Source organism: Bos mutus, chromosome 14 (assembly GCF_027580195.1).
Source record: "Bos mutus isolate GX-2022 chromosome 14, NWIPB_WYAK_1.1, whole genome shotgun sequence".
Taxonomy (NCBI): Eukaryota; Metazoa; Chordata; class Mammalia; order Artiodactyla; family Bovidae; genus Bos; species Bos mutus.
The window spans coordinates 30,019,359-30,046,636 of record NC_091630.1 but is presented as its reverse complement, the minus strand read 5'-3'; the positions used below and the strand labels follow the sequence as shown (position 1 = coordinate 30,046,636).

The 27,278-nt window shown below is 33.1% G+C and overlaps 1 protein-coding gene across 3 annotated transcripts in view; it reads left to right on the top strand.

Moving 5' to 3' along the window:
- CSMD3 (CUB and Sushi multiple domains 3) overlaps positions 1-27,278 on the top strand; it is a 1,469,470-nt gene that overhangs the window by 1,247,844 nt on the left and 194,348 nt on the right. For 2 of the 3 annotated variants that reach the window (XM_005887888.2, XM_005887887.2), the window contains 3 exons: positions 19,697-19,810; positions 20,309-20,404; positions 21,971-22,174. In XM_005887888.2, the coding sequence (XP_005887950.2) occupies positions 19,697-19,810; positions 20,309-20,404; positions 21,971-22,174 (414 nt within the window). The remainder of the gene's footprint in view (positions 1-19,696; positions 19,811-20,308; positions 20,405-21,970; positions 22,175-27,278) is intronic. The other variant, XM_070382828.1, reaches the window with a different exon arrangement.

Sequence of the window (27,278 nt, the reverse complement as noted above, 5' to 3'; positions counted from 1 at the left end):
CTGAAGTCAAGTTTCTAAGTTTTTTTTTTTTTTTTTTCTTCTTAAATCTCTTCTTTTTTCCTTAGACCAGATCTCTATGTGGTTGCTTGGTATATCCAAGTTTTTACCTTTTGCAATGAAATTATTTTATATCTCTGTTTTAAGAATGTTTTTGTGTGTGCTTAAATTCTTAATACTCTGATTGTAATGTGGCTTTCAGTGCTTCCACATCCAGATCAAGACTAAAAATCATGAAACAGTTGCTGTTCTTTAATGGGCATTAATAAAACATCAGTATGGTTTAATGATCTAGAGTTCATATTAGAAAGTGAAAATGTGTCCATGAATATTTCTTTATAGTAGTTTTGGTGGTGGTGGGCAGGAAATTAGATAAACTTTACAAATGAAATGCCAGGGAAGTAGTTAGGGGAAAAAAGACAAAAATAACAAGTTATTCATGTAGCCCTTCTGCTCAGTTCTACAACAAAACTGTCATATAGGGAAAGGCATATGATCAGGTTAACATTTTAGATAAATCACTCTCATAGAGGTATGGAGAATGAAGTACAGTTGCCCCATGTTTATACACAGGGACATTAAAGAAGATATGGTAAGGGCCTGAATTGAGGATGTAATGAGGAAAATGGAGAGGAGAAGAGGTGATCAATTAGAATCAAGACATTTAGAAAGTAGTGACTTGTGTGCTTCTATGTATGAGGTTATCAGAAGGTACTCAGGAAGAAGCTCCAAGGGGCAGAACCTGTGCCTCAGGGCCTAATATAGACACAGAGTAGGACATTGTAAATACCAGTAAAAGGATCAGGTAACCAGGAAGATGTCTTTCCTCAGAGGTTTGGCAGAGAACAGGCAGCTTGTTTTTCTTTGATTGTTAGCATTCTGCATTGCCTCCTTACGGACATGGGGCCATCAATCTTGAGTGAACTGAGATAAATATCCTCTTTTTTGTTATTCTTTTTAAGCAACTTGTGAGAATTCAATTTATATTTAAAGAAGCAATGTCAGATATGATTGATAATTGCTTAATAACATGGTTTGTGATGCAAAACAAAGAAATGAAAAAAGAAGGCCATGCTGACACATCTTTTTTAGCACCTGCTGATTGAAAATGATTGCAAGGTATTGTAATTACCTGAAAATAGTGAAAACAGTGTCTCAGCATTTTCATTTGTGTGTGTGTGTGTGTGTGCAGTTGCTCAGTTGTGTGCTAATCTTTATGATCCCATGGACTGTAGCCTAGCAGACTTCTCCATCGGTGGAATTTTCCAGGCCAGAGTACTGGAGTGGGTTGCCATTTCCTTCTCCATGAGATTTTCCCGACCTGGGGATCAAACTCAGGTCTCCCGCATTGCAGGCAGACGCTTTACCCTCTACACCATCAATGAAGCAGATTTTTTTTTAATTCTGCATTTATTGCACAAACATTTATTAAATGCCAGGAAAGTAAGATACACACAGATGCACAAATAAATAATCTCAAGTAGTGGAGGGAAAGATATTTTAAATTAAAATTTCAAAATAGATCAAAAAGAACTGGATGAGCACTGGATTCGATGAAGATGTATATGAGCAACCTTTAATCCAATAAGTTGTAAGGTAATGAGTACTCAGTGATAGCTTCTCTGAGCTGAGTCTTTGAAGAAGAGTAGACACTAGCTAAGAAAATGGCATAGAGTCTAGATAAACAACATCAGCAACATTGGGGAGAGCATAATTTTAGGAGATGAAAGTGGGGGCATCAAGCTGGTTTCATGAGGACATGGGAATAATGGGTCACAGAGTATCCAGGAACTCATTGAACTGAAAGGAGTAATTCCATTTTTTCAGATTTTATGTAATAAATCAAAAAAAAAAAAAAAACTGAGTTTAAGATGACACATTATATTTAATTCCTTTGATGCAAAAGAATTGTTTTCAGAATTATGAAAAGTTTATAATTAATATAAATCATGTTGAAATATGCATTAATTTTTTTAATGTTTTCACATATACTCCCAAGCCAATTCACCAGTGCTATTCTATTTTACTTTTCTTTTTTGACCTTGACCCACTAGAATTAAGCAAACAATCATTTCTTAGAGTAAGTTTTTTAATGATTTGGAATCATTCCAGCTCACTTTAGTTCTTAATCTCGAGGTACTATGCATTCCTTCTTTTAAACAATAATAACATAATAGACCACCCTTATGGCAGAAAGTGAAGAGGAACTAAAAAGCCTCTTGATGAAGGTGAAAGTGGAGAGTGAAAATGTTGGCTTAAAGCTCAACATTCAGAAAACAAAGATCATGGCATCTGGTCCCATCACTTCATAGGAAATAGATGGGGAAACAGTGGAAACAGTGTCAGACTTTATTTTTCTGGACTCCAAAATCACTGCAGATGGTGACTGCAGCCATGAAATTAAAAGATGCTTACTCCTTGGAAGGAAAGTTATGACCAACCTAGATAGCATATTCAAAAGCAGAGACATTACTTTGCCAACAAAGGTTTGTCTAGCCAAAGCTATGGTTTTTCCTGTGGTCATGTATGGATGTGAGAGTTGGACTGTGAAGAAGGCTGAGCGCCCAAGAATTGATGCTTTTGAATTGTGGTGTTGGAGAAGACTCTTGAGAGTCCCTTGGACTGCAAGGAGATCCAACCAGTCCATTCTGAAGGAGATCAGCCCTGGGATTTCTTTGGAAGGAATGATGCTAAAGCTGAAACTCCAGTACTTTGGCCACCTCATGTGAAGAGTTGGCTCATTGGAGAAGACCCTGATGCTGGGAGGGATTGGTGGCAGGAGGAGAAGGGGACGACAGAGGATGAGATGGCTGGGTGGCATCACTGACTCGATGGACGTGAGTTTGGGTGAACTCCGGGAGTTGGTGATGGACAGGGAGGCCTGGTGTGCTACGATTCATGGGGTCGCAAAGAGTTGGACACAACTGAGCGACTGAACTGAACTGAACTGAACATAATAGAGCAGTGATTGTAAGACAGATAAAGAGATCCTGACTTATTTCAGTCAGGCCATCCTGTGTGGATACTTGGAATTTTTTATTTCTGTAGAGTTTTAAAAGCTGAAATAGAATCCAAACTTCAGTAAAAGTTGTTTTTTCATATTTTAAAAATTGCACTCATATAATTAAAAGATTACTCCATTACATCTTTCATTTATTATAACATTTATTTCCTTATTTTGAATTTTTACTATTATATATTATTATGTATAGTCATATATATGTATATAATTGTACATATAATACTATAATGAACCAAGTTCAATAAAAGAAATGTTTTCACTGTTTCTTTTCTGACCATTATTACCTATCCATTTTCTGGTTATTAACAAAAAAATTTAATGTATGGAGAAGGGAATGTTTACTCTGTGCAATGTGCTTGGTATGCCATTGTTTACTGCAGTGGTTAAAAGCAGGTGTTAGTTCAGGAGGTGTGGGTGTGAATCTCAGGTGCACAAGTTTCCTTTATGGTGACCTTGAGGCTTCAGGTTCGTTAGGTTCAAAATGGGGATAATAATACTTACTGCTCAAGTCATCAAAATTAAGCCAGGGACAATCAAACTCCTGGCAGCATAAGTAAGTGTAGTGAATGTGGCCATTAAAGAGTGACAGTAGATTTCATTTGTTTTTTTTGTTTGTTTGTTTGTTTTTTGTGGCCCCTTTTTATACTCCACTGAATTTAAATGAATTATCTAATCCATAAATTAAACTCAAATTAACCTAAAAGAATATATAAAGTTCACAAATTGAAGTTGGAATATTATTTAAAACATTATTACTTGTCATCTCTATATAAAAATGTATATAAAAATAGAATTTAGTCTAAGATTTCTGATATTTCTAATTTCAAAAATTTATCTGTAATTCACATGTGACTGTTTTACAGCATATTGTCCAAAGGCTTTCAGTCTCTATTTTATTTTGTAATATCACATTATGCCTAATAAATGATAATCGTTTCTTTTACATGTGATTTTTTTTTTTTTTTTTTTGTGGTTATAGCCATTGCCTTCTCCCAATTAGGTATAGCATCATTTAATTGTAAAGAATCTCTAACAACTTGTAAGAAATTGAGTATAATTACTTATTTAGGATAACTATATTACAAGAAATATTTAAATAGCAAAATTCTTATTAAATAAAAAATAGAAGAACAGGAATTTGAAAATAAGCAAAAATTATCTGACAGTAATACATATTTGGGCAAAGTTGAGTACTTTTAGGGGATTATATATGATATCCTTGATCTCAAGGAGAGTTTTGACAAAAGCTCTATTAAAAACAAGGTTTTCTACTTTCCCTTTCTATTAAAGGAAAAAAAATAGAATGTTTCATTGATGTTTTAAAATTACTTACAGTGACTTTGTAAACAATTTAAGCAACACACAATACAACATGCACAAATAATTTATGTTCCTTATAGATTCTTAATATGATTATGAATTAATTTTAAATATTTAGTTAAAAGTTATTAATTATTCTTATTTTTCATACGGTAAGTGGGAACAAAAGTAAATAGGTGAGTTTGTTTTTTAAGCTCATATTTTTAGATGATCTTTCTATTTACCACTGGTCGGGGTCATTACTACAAGTAAGTTGGGAAGAATGGAGATGATGCCCTTTTAGGTCCTTTTGCACTCAGATATAAAAAGATTAATTTACAACCATTCTTCTGTTGAAGACAATCCAAAATACATTTTGCACACAGCTTCTTTTAAAGACTAAATGTTGTACACACTTATATGAATGCATTTTACCCTTATTAAAAAACAAACTTTTTTTATACTGTAATATCAGATATTTCCATTGGAATTGTAGCTTGATAAGAAATTTAGAATGTTTAGAATGATTGTCCTCTTCACAGCTTCTGACATATCTAAACAGAAGAAACTTGAATACTTTATCACACAGTACTTCAAGGGCTTTCACCCTCTAACAGCCAGTGGGGGAAAAAGATAAAAATCTGATGAAAATAAGGCAGAACAAGTAATAATCATGCTCAGGATACTACCTATCTCCATATCCAATTTGAAAATACTACACTTCAGTATAAACACTTCGCTCTTTCCCACTTCTCCATCTTAGTGATCAACATGGACATGCCTTTGAGTAGAACGCTACAGGCATAAAAGATTAAGCAGTGTTTTCCATGCAGGTTTATAAATTAAATTATTCAAATCTAAGAACTTTAACCTCTCTTGTCCCAGTGAAGACCCAAACCCTATTGGGATATGATTCTTGATATTCTAACTGGAGCTTAGAACGCATTTTCCTACAAGGTTGGTATTCAAATCATTCAGTCTCTTTGTATTTCAGCTGTCTCAGTGAAACAAAGAAGTGAGTGAAAAGATCACAGAATCACTTGTACAGTTAAAATGCTCTATAATTTTCATGAATGTTGATTTGTCAAATTGATCTTGACAGTTAATCATTTTTACATTATTTGCATCAGAATGTGCATTTTAAAATATTAACAACCTACTAGTAATATGTTTCAGACACAATCCATGCCTAAGTTGTAGATTGGGCCAATGTGAGATTAGAGATAGTTATTAAGCACCGCTGGTATTTATTAAATCATCACTAATTTTCCATAAGATCTAGTTCTTTGTTAATGAAAGGTCATTTCTCAAAAATTGGCTTTTATTACTTCAATAGAGAATTGGTTTGTTTTAACATAGAATGTCTACCAGTTTTCTTTAATCAGTTCAGTCGCTCAGGCACGTCCAACTCTTTGCAACCCCAGGCTGTTGCCGTCGTTAGCACACCATGCTTCCCTGTCCATCACCAGCTCCCAGAGATTGCTTAAATTCATGTCCATTGAGTTGGTGATGCCATCCATCCATCTCATCCTCTGTTGTCCACTTCTCCTCCTGCCTTCAGTCTCTTCCAGCATCAGGGTCTTTTCCAGTGAGTTGGTTCTTTGCATAAGGTAGCCAAAGTACTAGAGCTTCAGCTTTGGCATCAGTCATTCCAATGAATATTCAGAACTGATTTCCTTTAAGATTGACTGGTTGGAGCTCAGTTTTCTTAAAAGTAAATTGATCTATATATACAGAAGTTTTGTATCAGAACAGACACAAACACCAATAGACTCATTGCTTAGTGTAGTATTTTTATACAGTAAATAATAGCTATAGTTATTATTTTCTAAAATTATTATTTACTATCATAACTATAGTTTTAATTTACTATAACTAATAACTGTTTACTATAAATAATAATATACTAAATAATAACTAACTTAAAAGATATATGAATGAAATTTTATATGAATATTAAATGCTTTTGGTAATGATAATAATGATAATGATGTTGCCAATAATACATGAGGAGGGCAACAACAGGATGGTAAAGATACTAAGAGAGCAGGAGTGAGTGAGATTTGTTACTTCAGTTGTATTTAGAAGAGTAGCCCTTTCCAAAATAACATAAAATGTTATTTTTTTTTCTTTCTATCTGGAAAAAACAGTTTGAGATTGTTTCTGAAAAGAAAAAAAAATAACTATAGAAGAAAAGTCTTTTGAGGAACTGAAACAATAAATAAGACCATTTCTCCACTAGTACAGCTCATTGTGTTTCTTGAACAATGCATGTTAGGTAGATTTATTTCTATAATTCTGCAGTGCTCCATTATATGTGTGTATATTCCCTGTAGAAGTTTAAGGGACTAAAAGGATATTCATCTAATCTGATGATTTGGACTAAATCACATATAAATTCTCTTTTAAAACTAATATTCTATCATTCTTCTTTGTTTCCATTATTCAGTTCAGTTCAGTTCAGTCGCTCAGTCATATCTGACTCTTCGCGACCCCATGAACTGCAGTACACCAGGCCTCCTTGTCCATCACCAACTGCCGGAGTCCACCCAAACCATTGAGTCGGTGATGCCATTCAACCATCTCATCCTCTGTCGTCCCTTCTCCTCCTGCCCTCAGTCTTTCCCAGCGTCAGGGTCTTTTCAAATGAGTCATATCTTCCCATCAGGTGGCCAAAGTATTGAAGTTGTTTCCATTATTATGACTACTATTATCTGCTGAGTATCACATTTGACAAAGTTTAGAAAAAATGAGTGGTTAATTTCCCTTATTTATAAAGCAGTATATTGACTTTAAATTTTGAAAGAAGAGATTTAAAGGTCACAAGTTATGATGTACATTTTTGTATGTTTGTGTTAATGTTATTGTGTGTATTAAGCACCTTCTGGGCAATATGCTTTATATATCAATTTTCACAACAGTCCTTTGGAGTGGATATTATTTTGCAGAATAGGAAAAAGATTCGAAAAGGTTTAGTAATTTGGTTAAGGTCACACAATAGTAAATAGCAAAGCTGGTCAAATCTAGGTTTACAAGACACAAATCTCAGGGTCTTTATGACTAATATTTTATTTTGTAATATGAGTACAAAGGAACATATTAGATTCTGCTACTCCTTGAAATCTGTCCCTAAAAAGTATTGAGTCTACAGGACATAAAATTAATTTATTAAGAAAATATTTATATAAATTATATAAGTGATATATATTTTAAGACAATAGAAGTTTACTCCTCTATTATTAATGATACTAAATAATTGGTCATTTAGGACAAATGCATTTATATTAATATATTATAAAATGCTTTTTCTATTTTTCTCAAAAAAATCCTAAAAAGTAATTATTTTTTAGTTCAGAATCTTTATCATGAATCTTAATCGTCAGGTTTTGTTGTAGTAGGGTTTCCTCAATGACTTTTGGGGCTCCTGTTCACTGGTAAACTCCAGATTCTAAAGGGTAATGATTAAGACAGGATCAAGACAGATTTGTATTCAGTGAATTCTAATCTTAGCTACTCCTCTTGCTGGCTTTGTATTTTTTGATAGTTGTCTTACCTTATTTAAGCATCCATTTTTTCCATATTAATAATGGAGATAATAATGCTAACTTAAAAGCTGTTTTGAATATCAGTCTACCTGATATCTATAAAGAACTTAGCATAGATCTTTACGTACAGTAAGAATTCAACAAAAGTTACCAGGTTAATATTATACTGTTTGCTTTTCTTAAATATAATGTCTGTTCAGTTGGTAAATAAATGAGTATATCAGACATTCTATTTTCTAAATTTCTAGCACTAGCAAATTCTCTTCCTTTAATTGGACATTTCTAATGGGCTCTGGTCCAGGAAAATAAATCTTAGCACATGGTAAGATTCTATCTATTTTAAGAGTAAATACACTTGGATATCCCTGTGATGAATATGTACAAGCATGACTCTCAAGATGGTAAAGCAAGAGTCCAAATTAAAAAAAGATTATTAGTGATGAGTTTTTGGAAAAACTGAGAAACTCCTTTAAAATGTTATTTAATGATGTATGCCCCCCCCCATTTATCATTCTAAAAGATGAAAATTCTGTGAATTAAAGATATCTTAAGCAGTGGAACTTAGGGAATTCAGGTGTTCAGGGTGCTTTGCCTGCAGAAAAAGCGTGGCACATGTAGGAGGCAATATGCAGAATATGGTTAAAGAATTCATTAAAGGAAAGAATTTGAACCCAGGCTTAATGGTGGATTCTTTGTGAAAGTTCCTGATATAAAACAGAAAAAGCTTCTTTGTTTGAAATAGGACTTAGGTTGGTCAAAAACTATGTCCACGCATCAGCCCTCTTACCTCCAGAGCTGTCGTCTAAACAGAGAAATCTGCTTACTTTAGCAATTTCATACAATTAAAAACTCTCAGCAAAAACTAGATGACAGTAAAATTTTAATCAATTGAGTTTTGTCCTATTTTTATTCTCCCTGCCTCCAAAAAATCCATATTTTCCCATAAATACATGGCAATAAAATCAAGATAGAGGTCAGCTGACTCATTGGACAAGTCCCTAATGCTGGGAAAGATTGAGGGCATAAGGAGAAGAGGACATCAGAAGATGAGATGGCAGATGGCATCACCGATGCAATGGACAAGAACTTGGGAAAACTTCGGGAGATGGTGAGGGACAAGGGAGGCCTGCATGCTGTAGTCCATGGGGGTCGCAAAAAGTTGGACATGACTGGGCAACTAAACAATAACAACAACAGAGATTTTTTTACATTAAAAGACTTTAGTGACATATCAACCAAAGGAAATCTATAAATTTTGTTTGGATCCTGATGTGACAAATGTAACTATAAGAGTAGTTTGTTTGTGTTTTTTCCTTTTCTCTCATCCTCCCTTTGGAGAAAATTGGGGAAATGGAATTAAGAAATTGTTATTAGGTAATAGAGATTATTTCTATTTTTGTTAGCTATAGTAATTACATTGTTTATTTCAGGTTATTTGTTAATAAATACTGAAGTTTTCATAGAAAAAGTTATGGTATCAGATGTTGTTTTAAAGTATTCTCAGTTTGGAAATACAAGACAAGGGGTAAAAGAAAGCAAATGAAACAAAATTGGCATGTGGATTAGTGTTGAAACAGATGATGAGTTTGTGCATGCTAAGTTGCTTCAGTCATGTCTGACTCTGTGTGACCCTATGGACTGTAGCCTGCCAGGATCCTCTGTCTGTGGCATTCTCTAGGCAAGAATACTGGAGTGGGTTGCCATTTCCTTTGTTTATTTTGCTAATCTCTATACTTTGTATATGTTTGGAACTTTACATAGGAAAAAGCAATTCCACAAATTTATAGTCTATGTGAGAATAACAGAGACTGCCATAACATAATCTGCCAAATGTGTAGAAAAAATATCTTAAGGTTAATTAAAGAAAAACACTAATCCAAATTGAAACTGAGGTAAAAGGAAGTGTTAATAGAGTTTTCCAACACTTGAAACTTTTAATTTTGCTTTTCTGTTTTAATACGTTTAAACATACAGTAGAATTGCTTATTGTGTTTTTCTAGATTTCATTGCTTTTTAAGCATCAAATTAATTTTCAGCTAATGGGAAATGTTACAAGTGCAGAATTGAAAATAAGCTACTGGCTTGTAGTTGAATGGTTATTTGCTCCTGGAACAATTAAATAAAATTGAACTATATTTGTTACAAGAGTGTTTTTACAATGCCTATATATTTAAAATATGTCAAATAGGCAGTTTTGAAATTTTGTTTGTAAGCAAATGGTCACATTATAGACAGAAAACCAGCTTTAAAGAAACCTGAAATAGATATTACAGATTATTCAGTAAAACTCGTTTATGAGTTGACAGAGTATCACACAAGAAATTGCTACAGGAAAATAAAGTAGGGCTTCATTTACAGTTATGAGTTTGAAGCAGGACTAGATTTCTGCACCTTGTAACTACTAGATAATTGGATGCTATGGTGAAGCAATGAATTTCTCTTTTAAATGACGTTTTATTTCCTAATTATTACAAAATAGCAATAATAAGATTTCTTATATTTATTTTCAGAGCCAGAATGATTTCATTGTTCTCTGTGAGCTGATAACCTAGAACTTAGAAATTCTTTGCTCTAGTTTGAGCAAATTCAGGAAGATAGAGAAGGACAGGGAAGCCTGGCATGCTACACTCCATGGGGTTGCAAAGTGTCAGACACAATGAGTGACTGAGTAGCAAAGGCAGGATTGGCCCCAACATCTAGGATGGAGTCAAGCTTCTGTGTGGATATTTCAATAGCCCCTAGATAATTGGTATATCGTTCCCTTGACTCACCTTAACTAAAATACTGTATTCATATAAAGTGCCTCAGTGTGAGTTCAGTTTAATAGTATTATACAATTAAAAACAAAAATAGTATGTGGGATCTCACTGATATGTGAAAATGTTAAACTTCCCAAAATACTGATGAGACTCTCACTTATTACATCAATTAATGCAACTTCTCCCAAACGTTTCTAGTGATAGATAATGTTCTAGAAATAAGTACCACACTGATTTTATTTGGCACTGATTTTAAAAGTTCTGCTTTTTGGTACTTTTGAAAGTAAATTGTCATATATTTAACATATCTATATACTTATATATATTTTTATAAAATTGAAGTTTTAATTGGATACCTTGTACTTAATCTTTAAGTGAGACAGCTTTTGAAATCATGAGGTACTCAAGTAGTAGTACAATGATCCCCAAAATGCAACCCTGAAGCCATTTACACAGGCCATTTCACAACCAGAGCATAGAGAGCAAAGAGTTCTGTGTGTGTGCGTGTGTGTATGCTCAGTTGTGACCGACTCTTCGTGACCCATAGACTAAGAGTTCTTTACATGTTATTAATTTTAAAAGGAAGTCTTTTGCATGCATGGATATTTCTACACTAGTATTTTGAAATATTCATATAAGATGCAAGTATGAGACAAAATTCATATAAAGCTAGACAAACTTTTTGATACCTTATGTCACCAAAAGTTATTTTTTATGCTTTTGTACATAATCAAGTCCATTTCTAAACACATCTTTGGTTTGAATCCTCTTTATTTCTGTCCTGTCCATAGTGTGGGTGTACATGTGTGTTTCCTTCTGTGCTGTTTTGATGACTAAAGTGCAAGCTGAGCAAACTAGAGGGTGAATTATTAAAAATTCGTAATGAAGTGACCAATCAGCTGAGTGCCTAATATTATCAAAATAAATTTTAGAATACAAAAAAAAAGTGTAGATTTTGCCAAAAGAGTACCAGGCATACTGAGAATCAGACTGAGGTCTAATAGGAATTTGTATGTTTCTTATGTTTCTATTCTTTTCTCCACCCAGACTCCCTTCTGTGTGAAATTATTTCTTTTGTGATGGAATTTCAATGCCTTTGAAATAAAATGGCATGGACTTAAGGTGAATGGAGTAAACAAAACAAAAGATGAATGTTCTCACCTTGCAGCCCTTTTCTTAGCCCCTACAGAAAGCTGCTAATTACATTTTCATATTTCACCCAAAAGTATAGAATGCAAAATCAAGTAGTTAGAGAAGTAATAGCCATATTGAATTCAAAAAACAAATGAACCTTGATTTAAATAGCTGTAATATTATTCTGACTCAATCAGTTCTATCATTCATTCTAAATATGCATGTATGGAAAACAGAGAATTAGAAAAGATATTATATTTAACATCAAAGGTCAATTAAATTGTGCCTGTCAGTAAACTTTTTGATTGAATTAGTAGCAATATATTAAAAAAAAAAACTGAGTGATTAGTAACAGTAACATATTTACCACTATGTTTCAGGCATTGTTCAGTCTGTTTTACAAGTATCAATTTATGTAATATTCACATCCTATGAATTTAGGAACTTGTATTCCTATTTTACAAATGATGATGCAATTGAGGCATGAAAAGGTGAAGTGACTTCTTTGTGTGGCTTGTCCTAGATTCAATCCTTGAGAGTCTGATTCCAGAACCAGAATCCCTAACTCTTCATTAGACAGTTTACTGAAATGCCCTAATTGAGGCATTTCAGACCAATAGATTGCTTATTTGAAAACATTAGTCCTTCTAAATCTGCTAAGCTGCAGATGCTGATGGTCTTTAAGCAGCTTTATCTGTTCTGTCAAGGAGCAAAGATACTGTGTACCTTGGCATCATAATTAATAATTAATAAGGCACTACCCATCTGACCACTAGAACTACCACTGCCAAGAAAGACCTACTAACCCACCTTCCTCTACCAAATAAATTAGAACCCTTATACCTCAAAGCAAGTTTGAATCGGACTTAAATTTATCACAACCTCTTAGACATTTTAACTATTCACCACCTTTTCCTGAAGTGCTTAGATCAGCTCCCTTAGTCCTGGCTCAGTCTCACTCTGAGTTTTTCCCTTCTTACACTAGCAATACATTGGAAAGCTCTGTGACTATTCCCTTCTCAGAGAATAACACATTTGGCAAAACAAAATGAAACCCTTCTTTATTTGCATGAACTCAGTTTTCATTTTTTAACTCAACAACTCCAATCCTGATACTGAATAACAGTAACCATGTCCATGATTGTTTTTTATCCTCATTTAAAGTTAATTAACTGCTAAATCAGTGAGTCACTGTACAGTGTTATTTTCATGGCACAAAAATGAAAACTAACATCCAAGAGTTTCTGACTTGCTTAAGCAATGGTGGAACATTTCAGTAATATTCCAGAGTAGAGTTTAGTGGGAAAAGGAGCTTTACCTTCTTTATTCCATTTTTTCTTATTTTAACAAATGTACACCCTTCTGGGCACTAATTATGTAGTGTGCTGTGTCACACCCTGGACACTCACTGTACGGTTTTCCACAATGTTTTTAGAGAGACTGTTGGTCTGTGCAGAATATTCTAATAATTAAGCCATACAAAGGCTCAGGAGTTTCTCTCTGCCATCCCAATGAGGCCTCTGTCATTATTTATTGGCTTACATTTGAAATGGTTAAATTAAGTAGAGTAGACAATGTCCTGAAAGTTAAATGAACATGATTAAAGGAGTAAGGATTGGACAGAATTCAGTGAGAATAGGAAACAAATGCTCTTTGAAAGTTTGGTGAGTACTTAAACCATGTAAACCTTCTCATTAAATAGAACCCTGCTTTTCTGTCCTGGTTGAATATGATACTATAAAAATTAAATGTCAAGTAAACCTTGTTTCATATACAAACAAGAGTAGATAGACGAAGTATCTGGTTTCCTTTTGAGTCTATTTGCTCATGGGAGAGCAAATGAATGAACTTGGACAAAATTTTGAAGTTGAGGTAAGAATCCTAACCAACATCATCTAAGTTAGAGGTTTCCTCTATTTAAGTCATTTAAATGGACTATTTAAGTGATTTTTAAAAATCCAAATTATGGATTTCTTTAAAATGCAGTCTGGCACTCTGGTTCAAATGTTGCCCATTGTAAGTTGCTAGTAGTGGACTTGCTTTGAAGAATAGATTAAATGATTAGTATATGAATGATCTGTGTGGGAAGACATACCCAAAGTAACTTTGTTGGTTTATGCTGCTGCTGCTGCTGCTAAGTCGCTTCAGTCGTGTCCAACTCTATGCGACCCCATAGACGGCAGCCCACGAGGCTCCCCCATCCCTGGGATTCTCCAGGCAGGAACACTGGAGTGGGTTGCCATTTCCTTCTCCAATGCATGAAACTGAGAAGTGAAAGTGAAGTCGCTGAGTCTTGTCCAACTCTTAGCGACCGCATGGACTGCGGCCCACCAGGCTCCTCCGTCCATGGGATTTTCCAAGCAAGAGTGCTGGAGTAGGGTGCTATTGCCTTCTCCTTTATAGTTAATTTAATTGGCTAATTTAACACCTTATCATACATCGATTAAAGATAAGGAGCCACCTAAATGATCACAAATATAATTAATGAGGCCTGAAAGGAGGGACCCTTTTTGCATCTATCTCTCTTTAACCCCAGCACTTAGTTCCTGGTACATCATAGAATATAATCAATAAATATTAGTCGAATTAATAAACTGTATTCTAGGATTAAAATATATGGAAATTAAGAGGCTCAGAAATAGTTTCAGGTGTAATAATAGGTTATTTGCATTGGCTTCTTTGTAGCTATTTTTACATGTTTATTTCTGCCTTACTAAGCTTCCTTGTCTTCCTATATCTAGCTTGCAGTAATATATATAATATTATAAAAATGGATTTTTAACAAAAAGAGTAAAAGATATTTTTTATCATTTATTATGCATAAAGAAGGAAAATTCCTTTAAAATGGTGTTTCCTTTAAGAAAGTGCTTAGTGTTTATAACCTACTCTAATAGCTTGAGAGCAAAATGCTTTTGATATCTACATTAACTCCCCAGAGATAGAGAAAGAAGAGCCTGGAGCTGAGATGCAAAGAATTCTGTTTCTCTGTCAGAAACTAAAAAAAAGAAGAGAGTTGCTAATCATTCCAGAACGCATAGTCAGCCCAGACTTTTGGGGTTAATTGTATCCTTAGAGGGGGAAAGTGGTCGTCTAGCTATCAGGTTGAGGTATAAAATTCTAGACCAGTGTTAAAAAATATTTCTTTTTTTAATTTATTTATTTTAATTGGAGGCTAATTACTTTACAATATTGTATTGGTTTTGCCATATATCAACATGAATCCGCCATGGGTGTACACGTGTTCCCAATCCTGTACCCCCCCCACCTCCCTCCCCATACCATCCCTCTGGGTCATCCCATTGCACCAACCCCAAGCATCCTGTATCCTGCATCAAACCTGGACTGCTGATTCATTTCTTATATGATATTATACATGTTTTAATGACATTCTCCCAAATCATCCCACCCTCGCCCTCTCCCACAGAGTCCAAAAGACTGTTCTATACATCTGTGTCTCTTTTGCTGCCTCACATACAGGGTTATCGTTACCATCTTTCTAAATTCCATATATATGCGTTAGTATACTGTATTGGTGTTTTTCTTTCTGGCTTACTTCACTCTGTAAAATCAGCTCCAGTTTCATCCACCTCATTAGAACTGATTCAAATGTATTCTTTTTAATGGCTGAGTAATACTCCTTTGTGTATATGTACCACAGCTTTCTTATCCATTCATCTGCTGATGGACATCTAGGTTGCTTCCATGTCCTGGCTATTATAAACAGTGCTGCGATGAACATTGGGGTACATATGTCTCTTTCAATTCTAGTTCCCTTGTTGTGTATGCCCAGCAGTGGGATTGCTGGGTCATAAGGCAGTTCTATTTCCAGTTTTTTAAGGAATCTCCACACTGTTCTCCATAGTGGCTGTACTAGTTTGCATTCCCACCAACAGTGTAAGAGGGTTCCCTTTTCTCCACACCCTTTCCAGCATTTATTGCTTGTAGACTTTTTAACAGCACAGTCATGACTACTATACAAACCTAAAAGAAACGTGTTAAATTTTGTATTTAAGTCATTAATTAATGAGGGACCTAGTAAAATGTTACAACAGTTCAAGAAAGAATTCAAATAGCAAAATAGATTGATGAATTGATAGAGAGACATTAATAGAATACTGGAATGAATTTACAAACTTGCAAAATTGCTCTTACCATTGGATAATAATGGATTAAATATGGCAGAAAGTGAAGAGGAACTAAAAAGCCTCTTGATGAAAGTGAAAGAGGAGAGTAAAAAAGTTGGCTTAAAGCTCAACATTCAGAAAACTAAAATCATGGCATCTGGTCCCATTACTTCATGGGAAATAGATGGGTAAACAGCGGAAACAGTGTCAGACTTTGCTTTTTTGGGGCTCCAAAATCACTGCAGATGGTGATTGCAGCCATGAAATTAAAAGACGCTTACTCCTTGGAAGGAAAGTTATGACCAACCTAGATAGCATATTAAAAAGCAGAGACATTACTTTGCCAACAAAGGTCCATCTTTTCAAAGCTATGGTTTTTCCAGTGGTCATGCATGAATGTGAGAGTTGGACTGTGAAGAAAGCTGAGCTCTGAAGAATTGATGCTTTTGAACTGTGGTGTTGGAGAAGACTCTTGAGAGTCCCTTGGACTGCAAGGAGATCCAACCGGTCCATTAAAGGAGATCAGTCCTGGGTGTTCTTTGGAAGGACTGATGCTAAGGCTGAAACTCTTTGGCCACCTCATGCGAAGAGTTGACTCATTGGAAAAGACCCTGATGCTGGGAGGGATTGGGGACAGGAGGAGAAGGGAAGGACACAGGATGAGATGGCTGGATGGCATCACCGACTCGATGGACATGAGTTTGGGTAAACTCCGGGAGTTGGTGATGGACAGGGAGGCCTGGCGTGCTGCGATTCATGGGGTCGCAAAGAGTTGGACAGGACTGACTGACTGAACTGAACTTGCATTACACAACAGCCCCCATAAACACAGGTAACACAAAATGATGTGCTAGAAAATGTCTTGTTAACCAAAACACAACATCCAGTTACCTTTTGGTCCACCTTAAAATCTTTCACATTTTCCTTCCTAGTTTAGTCTGAAATACGCAAAGGGTAAAGGAAGAAAGTGAAAGTGTTAGTTTCTCAGTCTAGTCCAACTGTTTGCCATCCTATAGACTGTAGCCCACCAGGCTGCTCTGTCCTTGGGATTCTCCAGGCAAGAATACTGAAGTGGGTTGCCATTTCCTTCCCCAAGAGATCTTTGCAACCCAGGGATCAAACCCAGGTCTCCCGCATTGCCAGCAGATTCTTTACTATCTAACCTACCAGGGAAGCTGTTGCAAAGAGTACAGCTGGCTATTCAGAACATTTTAGAGTCAAAAGACCTACTGCTATCTGAACATATGAAAACTAAGTAAATTTAGATATTTAGAGGCTGAATAAGTAGGCAAACAGAGGGGAAGCCATTTAATTCTTGATACTTTTGACCGAGAAAGGGAGATTTGGTTCACAATTGTAACGCCTCAGTTTAGTGAGCCAATAGTTAACCTGAGACTATGTAGGAAATCAGATCACTATGCAACTGCTCTTGAGTCTTCATATACAAAACACTTATCCAACATGTACCTTAAAATTCACTTTCATATAATGATTCAGTACCCTCTCAAAGTGTTTGCCTGATAAAAACTGTTTTTAGGATTCTATTGACCATATTACTGCAGAGTAAGGTTGCAGTTCAAGAGAAGTAGCTTACTGATTGCTTAATAAAGAAAGATTCAACACTCAACTCTCTCATCTCCTACCCAATCTCATCAGAGAATTACATTAACTACAGACTAATATCTCTCAAAAGAGTAGTTTTCTTTACTTAATATGATGTAAATATGTCATATTACTATGTCATTAAAAGCCATAGTCTCAACATACTCAATTTATAGGTGACACAAAATTATAGTCTACTGTAAAGAAGTAATAATTGAGAATAAGAAGCTTACAAGGAGGAAAAAAGAGGGAGTATTTTTTTCCCTTTTTCCTTAGAAAAAGATCTTGGATCACTGTGTATGTTAGTTGTTTTATATGTTATTTGTAAATACAGTGGTTTGCTTGGAAATTTGGATTATTTGAGATATTTAGATGAGATCAGATCTGTTCAGGGTAGCATCGCCATGGATTATTTGAGATATTTAGGAAGACAGAGCTATTTTGGAGACAGAAATAAAGAATGTTGCATTTTGACATTTTCCCCTAATGACTCCCCATAAACATACAGAGAAAGAATGTTATCTGCCAAGAGTCTTGTTGCACAACCTACTTGACTTAGCAAAGTTCTGATGATTAGACTACCTTGATTTTGATGGGGTAGGGGGTGGAGGGGCACTTGGAAAGACAGTGGCAACATCTGCATTTTAACAGAAACTTTTCAAGATATATTTGAAATCAGATCATCCAAACATCAATCTAAACAAATGCAAAAACAAAACAAAAACTTTCTTAATATTTTTAGGAGTATTTTTGAAATATCTTTGGATTTGGTAGACCCAAATATAGATTTTTTAAAAATATCTGAACTGAAATTTTTTCATAAGAGTTGTAAACCATTAAAATAATTGGCTACACGTATGTGATTTGATAGAAATCATGTTTCCATGTTTCCATGACATTGAGATAGTGTTTTAAGGAGGATCACTTATGAAATTCAGCCCTCTACAGTTCAGGAACTATCCTAAGTAACAACACTCAATCTGTGCTTATTTTATTTTACCCCACAAAGAACTGGACTGAGATCACCAGCTTATTTTAGTAAGCCAAAAATAAAGACATGTGGCTTTGTTTACAGTATCATGTGTGTGGGTTCATATGCAAAACTCAGTATGTTTCAAATGAATAAGCCTGCATTCATATGACCACTGTAGGGTAACCATAACCTCGATTTAAGGGGTAAAATATGAAGAACTTTATAAATATTTGTTCAATGTAAGTTTAATTATAATATATGATTTTGAATTTATAAAAGCTGCCTTGCTTTTACATTATTAAATGTTAAAAAAATCATACTCTTTTTAGACCCCTCAATTTTTCTATCCATGAAATGTTTTAAGTATGAATTTTATTACCTATTTCCCTTTTTTAAGACACAAAACACTAGTTGATTTCTACTCTGTAACAGGTTCCTTCTTTTAAGTTATAGTTTAATTATTTTCAGCATGTAAAGTTAATATATTATTAAAGGAAAAGTACAAAATGAAGTAAAAAGGAGGCATATATAAAACTATTGGTAAGTGTGTCAGATCTGTACTTACCACAAACAAGCAATAATTTTGTAAAATTGTATATCTTAATTAAAATATCTTAATTGCCAAGAAATGATAAATAATATGTCCTTATTTTGGCAGAAGAAGAACAATAATTTTTTAGGGATCATTTTCAATTTAGAATGTGGATTAAACACTGTACCTTAGAAGTATCTTGCTATATTTTTCTAAACACTATTACTTATAATGGAATAGCATTTTAAAAGCAATCTAAACTGAATCCCCTAAACTAAAACTTTGTCTATCTCATCTAAAAGAGGAAAAAAAAAATTAGAAAAAGAGAAGAGAGTCACAAAGTGAAAACAATCAAACTACCAATGGAAAAATTAAAAAGTAGTTATTATACATTATTAATTACCAACCTTATGATTTCTGAGCTAAATTAAAAGTTATGCCCATTTAATTTACTTTAAAAGCAATCTTCTTAAAATTTTATTGCATTTAGGTCATGTTCATTACTTTTATGACCTGAAGTACATGTGTTAGGCATATCAACCAATTGGCACACACCCTCTTTTAAAGATAGAAAAAAAAAGATGAGTATTATATTGTAATACTTTGTTCTCTCTCTCCTCCTCTTTCTATTTTTTTTGTTTGTTTGTTTTTTGTTTTCATTTTTGGATGATTGGTGATTTGTTTGCTTCTCCTGGTTCCTGTTGATCAGTGGTGTTTGGCCAGTTTGTATTTTTCCAGACATCACTCCACGATGTTGTTGAGGTGTATGATGGGCCAACTCAGCAATCTTCTCTGTTATCTTCCCTCTCAGGATCCCATTCAGGTATCCTTTACTAGAACTGCCATGCATCAGTTATTGATAAAAGACTGACTTTGATTGGTAATGTAGTGAAAGTTGAGATTTATATCATCCATATTAGAAATAAAGTAAACTGAACATAAAGTCATTACTTTTTTAAAAAAGAATAGAAACGCAACAGTAATTCAGACTCTTGATAAAAATATAACCATTTTCTGGGATTGTAATCAAGTAAATATAGTATTTAGTCACTTTGTCCATGGTGTTTGATGTAATATTTAAAGATTCTTTACAAAATGAGGCAATATTATCAAAATGTAGTAAAAGCCTTCCAGTAAAAAAAAAGAAAAGGTTGCAATTGAAGCTGATCCCAAAATAATATATTGTCAGTGGTAGAATATATTAAAGTAATTTAATAGAGCATAGATTGATGTTTTCAAATGACAGTGTAAATTAGTATAATTTGTTAGGTTTACTGAATGAAATTATTTATGATATCTTAGTGTTTGTTTTGTTGAGTAGGAGAATCACTTCCACTGAGTTCAGGTAATCAGATCACAATTCGATTTACTTCAGTTGGACCAATAACAGCTAAGGGATTTCACTTTGTTTATCAAGGTAAGTGACCCTGTAGCATAGAAACACACTAAGGAATGTAATCAGTTTCCATGCTATGTTCAGAATTGTTGAATGATGAGAGCCTCATAACCATAAAGGACAGATAAAAGTTGTGTGCTTTAAAAAAAAAAATTGTTTTGCATTTTCCCCTTCCCCATTATTAAAGCATTATTACTTTTACCAAAGTAAAAAAAAATCTATTGCTTCCATCATCATTCTCAAGCAAATTTCATGCTTTTCCTTGTTTTTAACATACTGTTTTTAAAACATCTTTTTTTTTTGACAATGCTTCACTCTACATATTCTATTTCCTTATAGTCTGGCACTCTAAGAATGTACAAACTTTTTGTGCTGATGTACTTAGACATGCCAAGGAAATCATTACTCCATTCTAAAATTGTAGTTTCTCATTCTCTTAGGAGAATTCAAACTTTCTTCATGATTATTAAATATTTTTGCACAATTCAAAATTAGTTTACATAGTTTTTCTGTCACTTATAATAGACAAACTTCCACATTATATAAAACTAAATTAAGAGCTATCTTCTGAATATTTTATTTGAATTATATATGATCAATGTAGTTATTCTCAAATGTATCTTGAACTTTATTCCAAATAAATTTATAAGCACTTGTGATTTGATATTCTTATTAAACCCTCTTATTCTAATTATAATATTGGCTATAATATTACACTGTTTCATTCTTAATAATAGTCCCTCTGTAACAATGCGTGGTATTATGATTTTTAAAAGGCACTCTAACAAATGAAATTATTTTCACTCAAGTGACATAAGAGGAATCTATTTGGAATTCATCTTATCATTTTTTGGACTATTGTCAAACTCCTTAATCCCATCTGTATGTGTTTTAAAAAGAAAAAACATCCTGTTATCATTCTATCTTTAAAAAAGTCACAATTGAAGAACATACCTAAAAGGAATTTCAAATTTGATATTGTATGGTTATTAAAGTTTCTATTGTTGTTAATCTGTCTGACTTCTATTCTGCTTAGCCTGAACATATTGTCTTCATCAATAGCAAACATGTTTTGAACAACTAAGTTTATGAATATGTTGTGAAATTAATCAAGTGTTTTTGCTTTTTTAAAATCTGTGTTTTTAGGGAGCAAATAGTGTTAAAAAATTGGCATTGCTTTACATAACCTGACATCTGCTTTTTGTATGCTTGGCATTCCAATTTAAAAAGAAAAAAAAAATGTATCTGTTACCATTCCTTAAATTGAAATATCTTTGCTCATGCTACATTGTTATATTTATAAAAGTATGGTAAAACAAAAAACAGAAAGTAACTGATATTGTTTAAAGAATCCAAAATAAAAATGTTTTTAAAGAAAAAATCTTAATGACAATAGCAATATTTATTCATTTTGAATTTATTCATTTCATCATGTATGAAATTTTAAACTTTTATAAATATGTTCAAATTGTTACCTAAAGTTCGAGTTAGTGAAGATTTCTCTGAAATCTGTTTGTATAGTCACATTTTGAAACCTATATTTCTCTACCAAACATGAAATTAAAATCCACAATTATTTGTACGCAGCTGTTCCTAGAACAAGTTCCACACAATGCAGTTCTGTACCTGAACCAAGGTTTGGAAGAAGGATTGGCAATGAATTTGCAGTTGGTTCATTGGTTCTTTTTGAATGTAACCCAGGATATATTCTCCATGGATCCATTGCAATTAGGTGTGATACAGTGCCGAATTCTTTGGCCCAATGGAATGATTCCTTACCTACCTGTATTGGTAAGTTTATAAATTTGTATGTTTCATGTTGTACATATTGTATATCAAAATTAGTTATCTTACATCTGTCAATATTTAATACTTTATTTGTTATGATGTATCTAAGTATGGAAATTACAGTGGCTATTTGATGCAATTGAGGTGTGATGTAATCAATGAAAATATACATACATATTTCCAATAACACAGAATTGGAATGCTATTAATATGGCATTATTAGACATCACCATCCTTTAAAATAAACACTTTTCACTTTTAAAATTTATGCAAAGATGTCTATGCCAACATATAAGGAATTTACTTATCTTTTAAAGATCACAGAGATTGATTTTTCTGCATATTTTTTATCAGCAAAGAAATTAGAAAATACACATTAATACATTTTTTGTTTCCTTTTCTCTGTTAGTTACGTGCATGCATGCTTAGTCACTTAAGTTATACTGACTCTTTGAGATCTCATGGACCATAGCCCACCAGGCTCCTCTGTCCAGGAAGCTCTCCAAGCAATAACACTGGAGTGGGTTGCCATGCTCTCCTCCAGGGGATTTTCCCTGGGATTTTCTCAGGGATCGAACCTGCATCTTTTTTCCACAGAGCCACCAGAGAAGCCCCATTTAAGTTATATATATGTTATAAAAATATAAAATAAGAAATTTTCCCAGTCTTTCACAGATATAAGTGGAAAAACTTTAAATGGGTAGATGGCAATAGGATTAGTCAAATCTCATTATTTGAAACTATTTTTGTAATGTTATATCCAGGGCCTCTGAGGTGGCACTAGTGGTCAAGAACCGTCTGCCAATTCAGGAGACATAAGAGATGTGGGTTTGAACCCTGAGTCAAGAAGACCGTCTGGAGAAGGAAATGGCAACCCAGTCCCCTCTTCCCACCTTTAAAATCCCATGGACAGATATGCCTGGCAGACTACAGTCCATGGGGTTAAATCAGATATGACTGAGGACTGAGCACACAACACACATATACAGTTTATATTGATAAACAAAATGCAAGCTTTATAAACTTAGCTCTGCTAAGTTATTTGAAGCAGTTAAAACATTTTCTAAACAATAAAAATATCAATAGTTTAGAATCTTATCATATTTCAGGATCATTACAATGACTTTTGGATCCTGTAGAATTCCATGGATGTTGAAAATGTAGACTGTAGTGAAGTTGCTTTCTTCTCTGTTCTAAGAGCATGTCTGGAAATTAAGTTTTTTAATTACATATTGTAAAACTAAAAGAAGAGTAGTAAAGCTTAATCTCAGGTTAAGAAATAATTCTAATGAGTTCTTCCTCATTAAAGTTTTATTAGCATGAGATTTGGAAAATGAGAGGAAGGTTTTTTTTAAATAAAAGAAAAGTAAAATTTTGTTTTTATTTTAATAATCTCAATTCCCTACTTTGTGATAGAGAAGATATGCATGTATATATAAACAATATAGCATGTACATTTATAAATATATAAAATCTATTTTTAATAACACATCCTGCCATACCTGAAAAGAAATTTTAAGTAGTTTTTATTTTTAACATTTAAAAACATATTTTACCATATTTTAACAGAGATTAATGTAATGTTAGTTCATACTTAATTAGAATAATGTATTTTAAACAGATTTTAATTGAAATGATATGGAAGTTACACTCATTTCTACTGAGGAAGGAGTAAAGATAAAGTTTGGTGATATGCATTTATATAACACATACTGCATATAGGACAAAACTGCTTTAAATCTTTTACCATTCAAATGAGAACATCATTAATATTTGTGCTTGGGAAATGTGCAAATTAGGATTATCATAAATTAAAAAAATAAAACGGAGTGGTACAAATTGGGCCTATCATAAACAAAAATGTAGGATCTAAGTTTCTATAGGAACTTGATATCACCACTCCCTCAAACAAATATATCTTGCATGTTTCACAGAGTATTTTTCTTACAACAAAAAATCTAATTCTTCCTTATACAGTAAATGGAATGGGAACTGTTCTTTTATTTTTCTTTTATTTGTTGAAAACCACATACAGAAAGTAATTTTAAACACTGGAAAGCTATAAATGACTCCTCAACTTTCTTCTCTTTCAACTAAATAACCAGTTTCTAGTATGATTTAACACTTCCCATTTGCCAGGTTTCATTCTGAATAATTTAGCAATAAACACATATTTAATTAACTTCTTACAGCAAACCTATGGAGAAGTTACTCTCAGAATTTACAGATGAATAAACTGAGTCTTAGAGAGGTAAAACAGTTTTCTTTAAAAGGGACACAGCCTAATAAGTAGTACCATAGGAGCAGGATTTGAAAATATTTTCTGATTCCATACTTCAATGTGCATGATAGAAAAGTTTTTTCCTTTTTGTTTTGACTGATAAGCTAATTTCCTAATTCAAATTCTATATCTTTTTTATAATGTGGAATTTCTTAACCTGTTAAAGTATATTTTTGACAATCAGCAAGCAAAGGAGAAGAAATCATTTGCACTTAATGTCTCTCCTCTTTTGCACCTAGCATAGAGCTATGGTTAATGGGACAAAAAGATCTTTATATACTTTTCTACTCTCATAAGAGAAAATAGATAATGCTCTTCCTTATGACCACACTATATGTTGAGTTCATAGCCTTATAAAATGTGAATAAATTAATTATCCTAAAAGATTATGAGCTGAGAGAAATGTTCCTTTATGTCTAGGCCAAAATTAGTCATACAATATGCATAAATCAGAAATTACATTGCTCCAATTCAGTTTAATAATTGAAGGAAGACAAAAGATAATAAATCTCTTTAGCCTTACAGTGGATTTTTAAATATTGCTTTCTAAATATCAGGAATCAATCATTATTTCTGCCTCACTTTTCTCAGTAATTATTTATATCATTTCTCTGTAACTTTTAGTTTCTTTATGTACATGGTGATAGAAAATATTAATACCATACAATGGAAGATAATGAATGAGTAGCTGTCTTCCTTTCATTTCATATATATTATGAAAATTCCCTCAAGACAATTATAAAAGCAGATTGATAAAGAGACTTATGGAAAGGCATAAACTAGCTCATTAATCTTTAAATATTATTGAAAACATTCATTTGTCCATTTAGAGTGTTCAAAGAACCAACATATGCACAACAGTGTCCTAATTAATAGAAAAAAAATTGTAAGAAATCATAAAAAACTGAATAAAGTCTTCATAACTGGGAGCTGTAGTAGATTCTCAGTATAAGGGTCAATTGAGTCTTGGGTAGTAATAGGCTTTGACTTTAACACTAAATTGTGGTGAATTACTACATGAGTCTGAAAATTTTTGCATAATCTCTGATTCTCAATTCCCATATCAAGAAAACAGGGAAGTTATAGATTTATTGTGACTATTACATATTTTAAAGCCTTGGCAAAGTTCTTGGACTCACGTAAGTACTCAAAAATTAAGTTGTTTTTGTGCTTTCCAAATTCTCCACCATAAAGTCAGAACATACAACTTCAATTCTAAAAGTATTGGATCTCAAATAAAGAACTTCTATGTAGTATTCATAAAGGATTTGATATTATTGATTTTAATCTGTTGATATGTAGTTTTAATAACACTTTAAAATTATTATATGTAAAGATTATCTTCTGCTGAAGATTTTTGCATCTTGGAAAGGTCTAAAAGCATGGGCTTCTATTAGTTTTTCTAATTCTGATAATTTAGTTCCTTAAAAGCGAGATTTTCTTTCTCACTTAAAAATTTTCAGAAAGGCTTTAGGGAAATATAATGACAATTTTCTTGAGGATAATAGTAATTATTAGAATATTCTATTTAGGGGTTGTGAAATTTCTTTCCATCAATTTATAAATTTAAGGGCAGTTGATTTAAAAGGAGCAGACTTATAACAATAGACATATATTCATGATTTGCTTTGGTTTCAGTGTTTGTCTAAAATAAAAAATAAACTTGAAATTAAAATAATGATTACCATTATTCTAATTGGTTGAAAAATATATGTTTAATCAAAGTTTGAACATTACATTATCCAAAATATTATATTTTATTTTGTCCATGAAGGTATGATGATAATGTTAGAAAGAGGAAAGAGATAAAAGGGAGAAATGAGCTGAAATTAAAGAAGGAAGAAAAAAAAATGTAACAATAGTTTAGGAAGAGGAGAGGGAAATAAGAAAAAAATAAAATATTCTATGTGACGGAAAACAGAGAAAAAGAACTGTACACTGTAAACATTTTTGTTTAAAGCAGAAGAAAACCCCTATTCTACATGATTATCGCAAAGCTTTTCCATATGTCAAATGTGTCAGTTGATGAATCTTGGTGTTTTTGCCATAAGAAATAAGAATCCATGTAAAGAACAAGATCAGGCCATTTGACTATAAATTCATTTCAACAAGTGCAGAAGCTTCTACCAAGCATTAAAGCCTTTGAAAGTCTTTGAGACCTTGCCATGGCTGACATGCAACATCAGGAGTAAATGCTAACAGTCTGTCATCCCTAGCCTAGATGCATTCAGCCTCACTTTTTACTTTTAAGGCGAAAAGATGAGGGACTCAGGAGCCATTACATACTCTCTGTCAAAAGTCCATTTCTCTCTAGATACCTGGGCTTTTTGAGAAACATGAGAGTGCATCTATGGTGGGTGTTTAAACATAAAACACACTACTTTTTATGTTGCATTGGTTTGAAAGCGCATACTCAGAGATAGAAAATTTTATCAGATGGCTTCTGTTTCCTGACAAGATAACACGAAAAGGGCATATTACTTTATATCACTTAAAAAAGTAATGTATACTTTGTAGAAGAGGTATAAATCCAGAAAACTGAATGGGATTTGTATGAGACAAGAACTAGATTCTAAATGACAGTTGGATGATAGCTCACTTTAGGTTTTACCATTTGATCCCACTGCTAGTCTTTACATAAATGAAAATATACTTTGCATTTCTATTTTTAGCTATAAATTTTTTAGTTTTAAATGTTATGAATAAAAATGATAATGTCTTTAAGTATTCAAAAATTCAGAAAAAGAGAAGGCTTGGTGTCTTAATTCAAATATGAGTCAAATGCAGAGTTATCTTAGGTTGATATTAAAGAATTATCTGTAATTT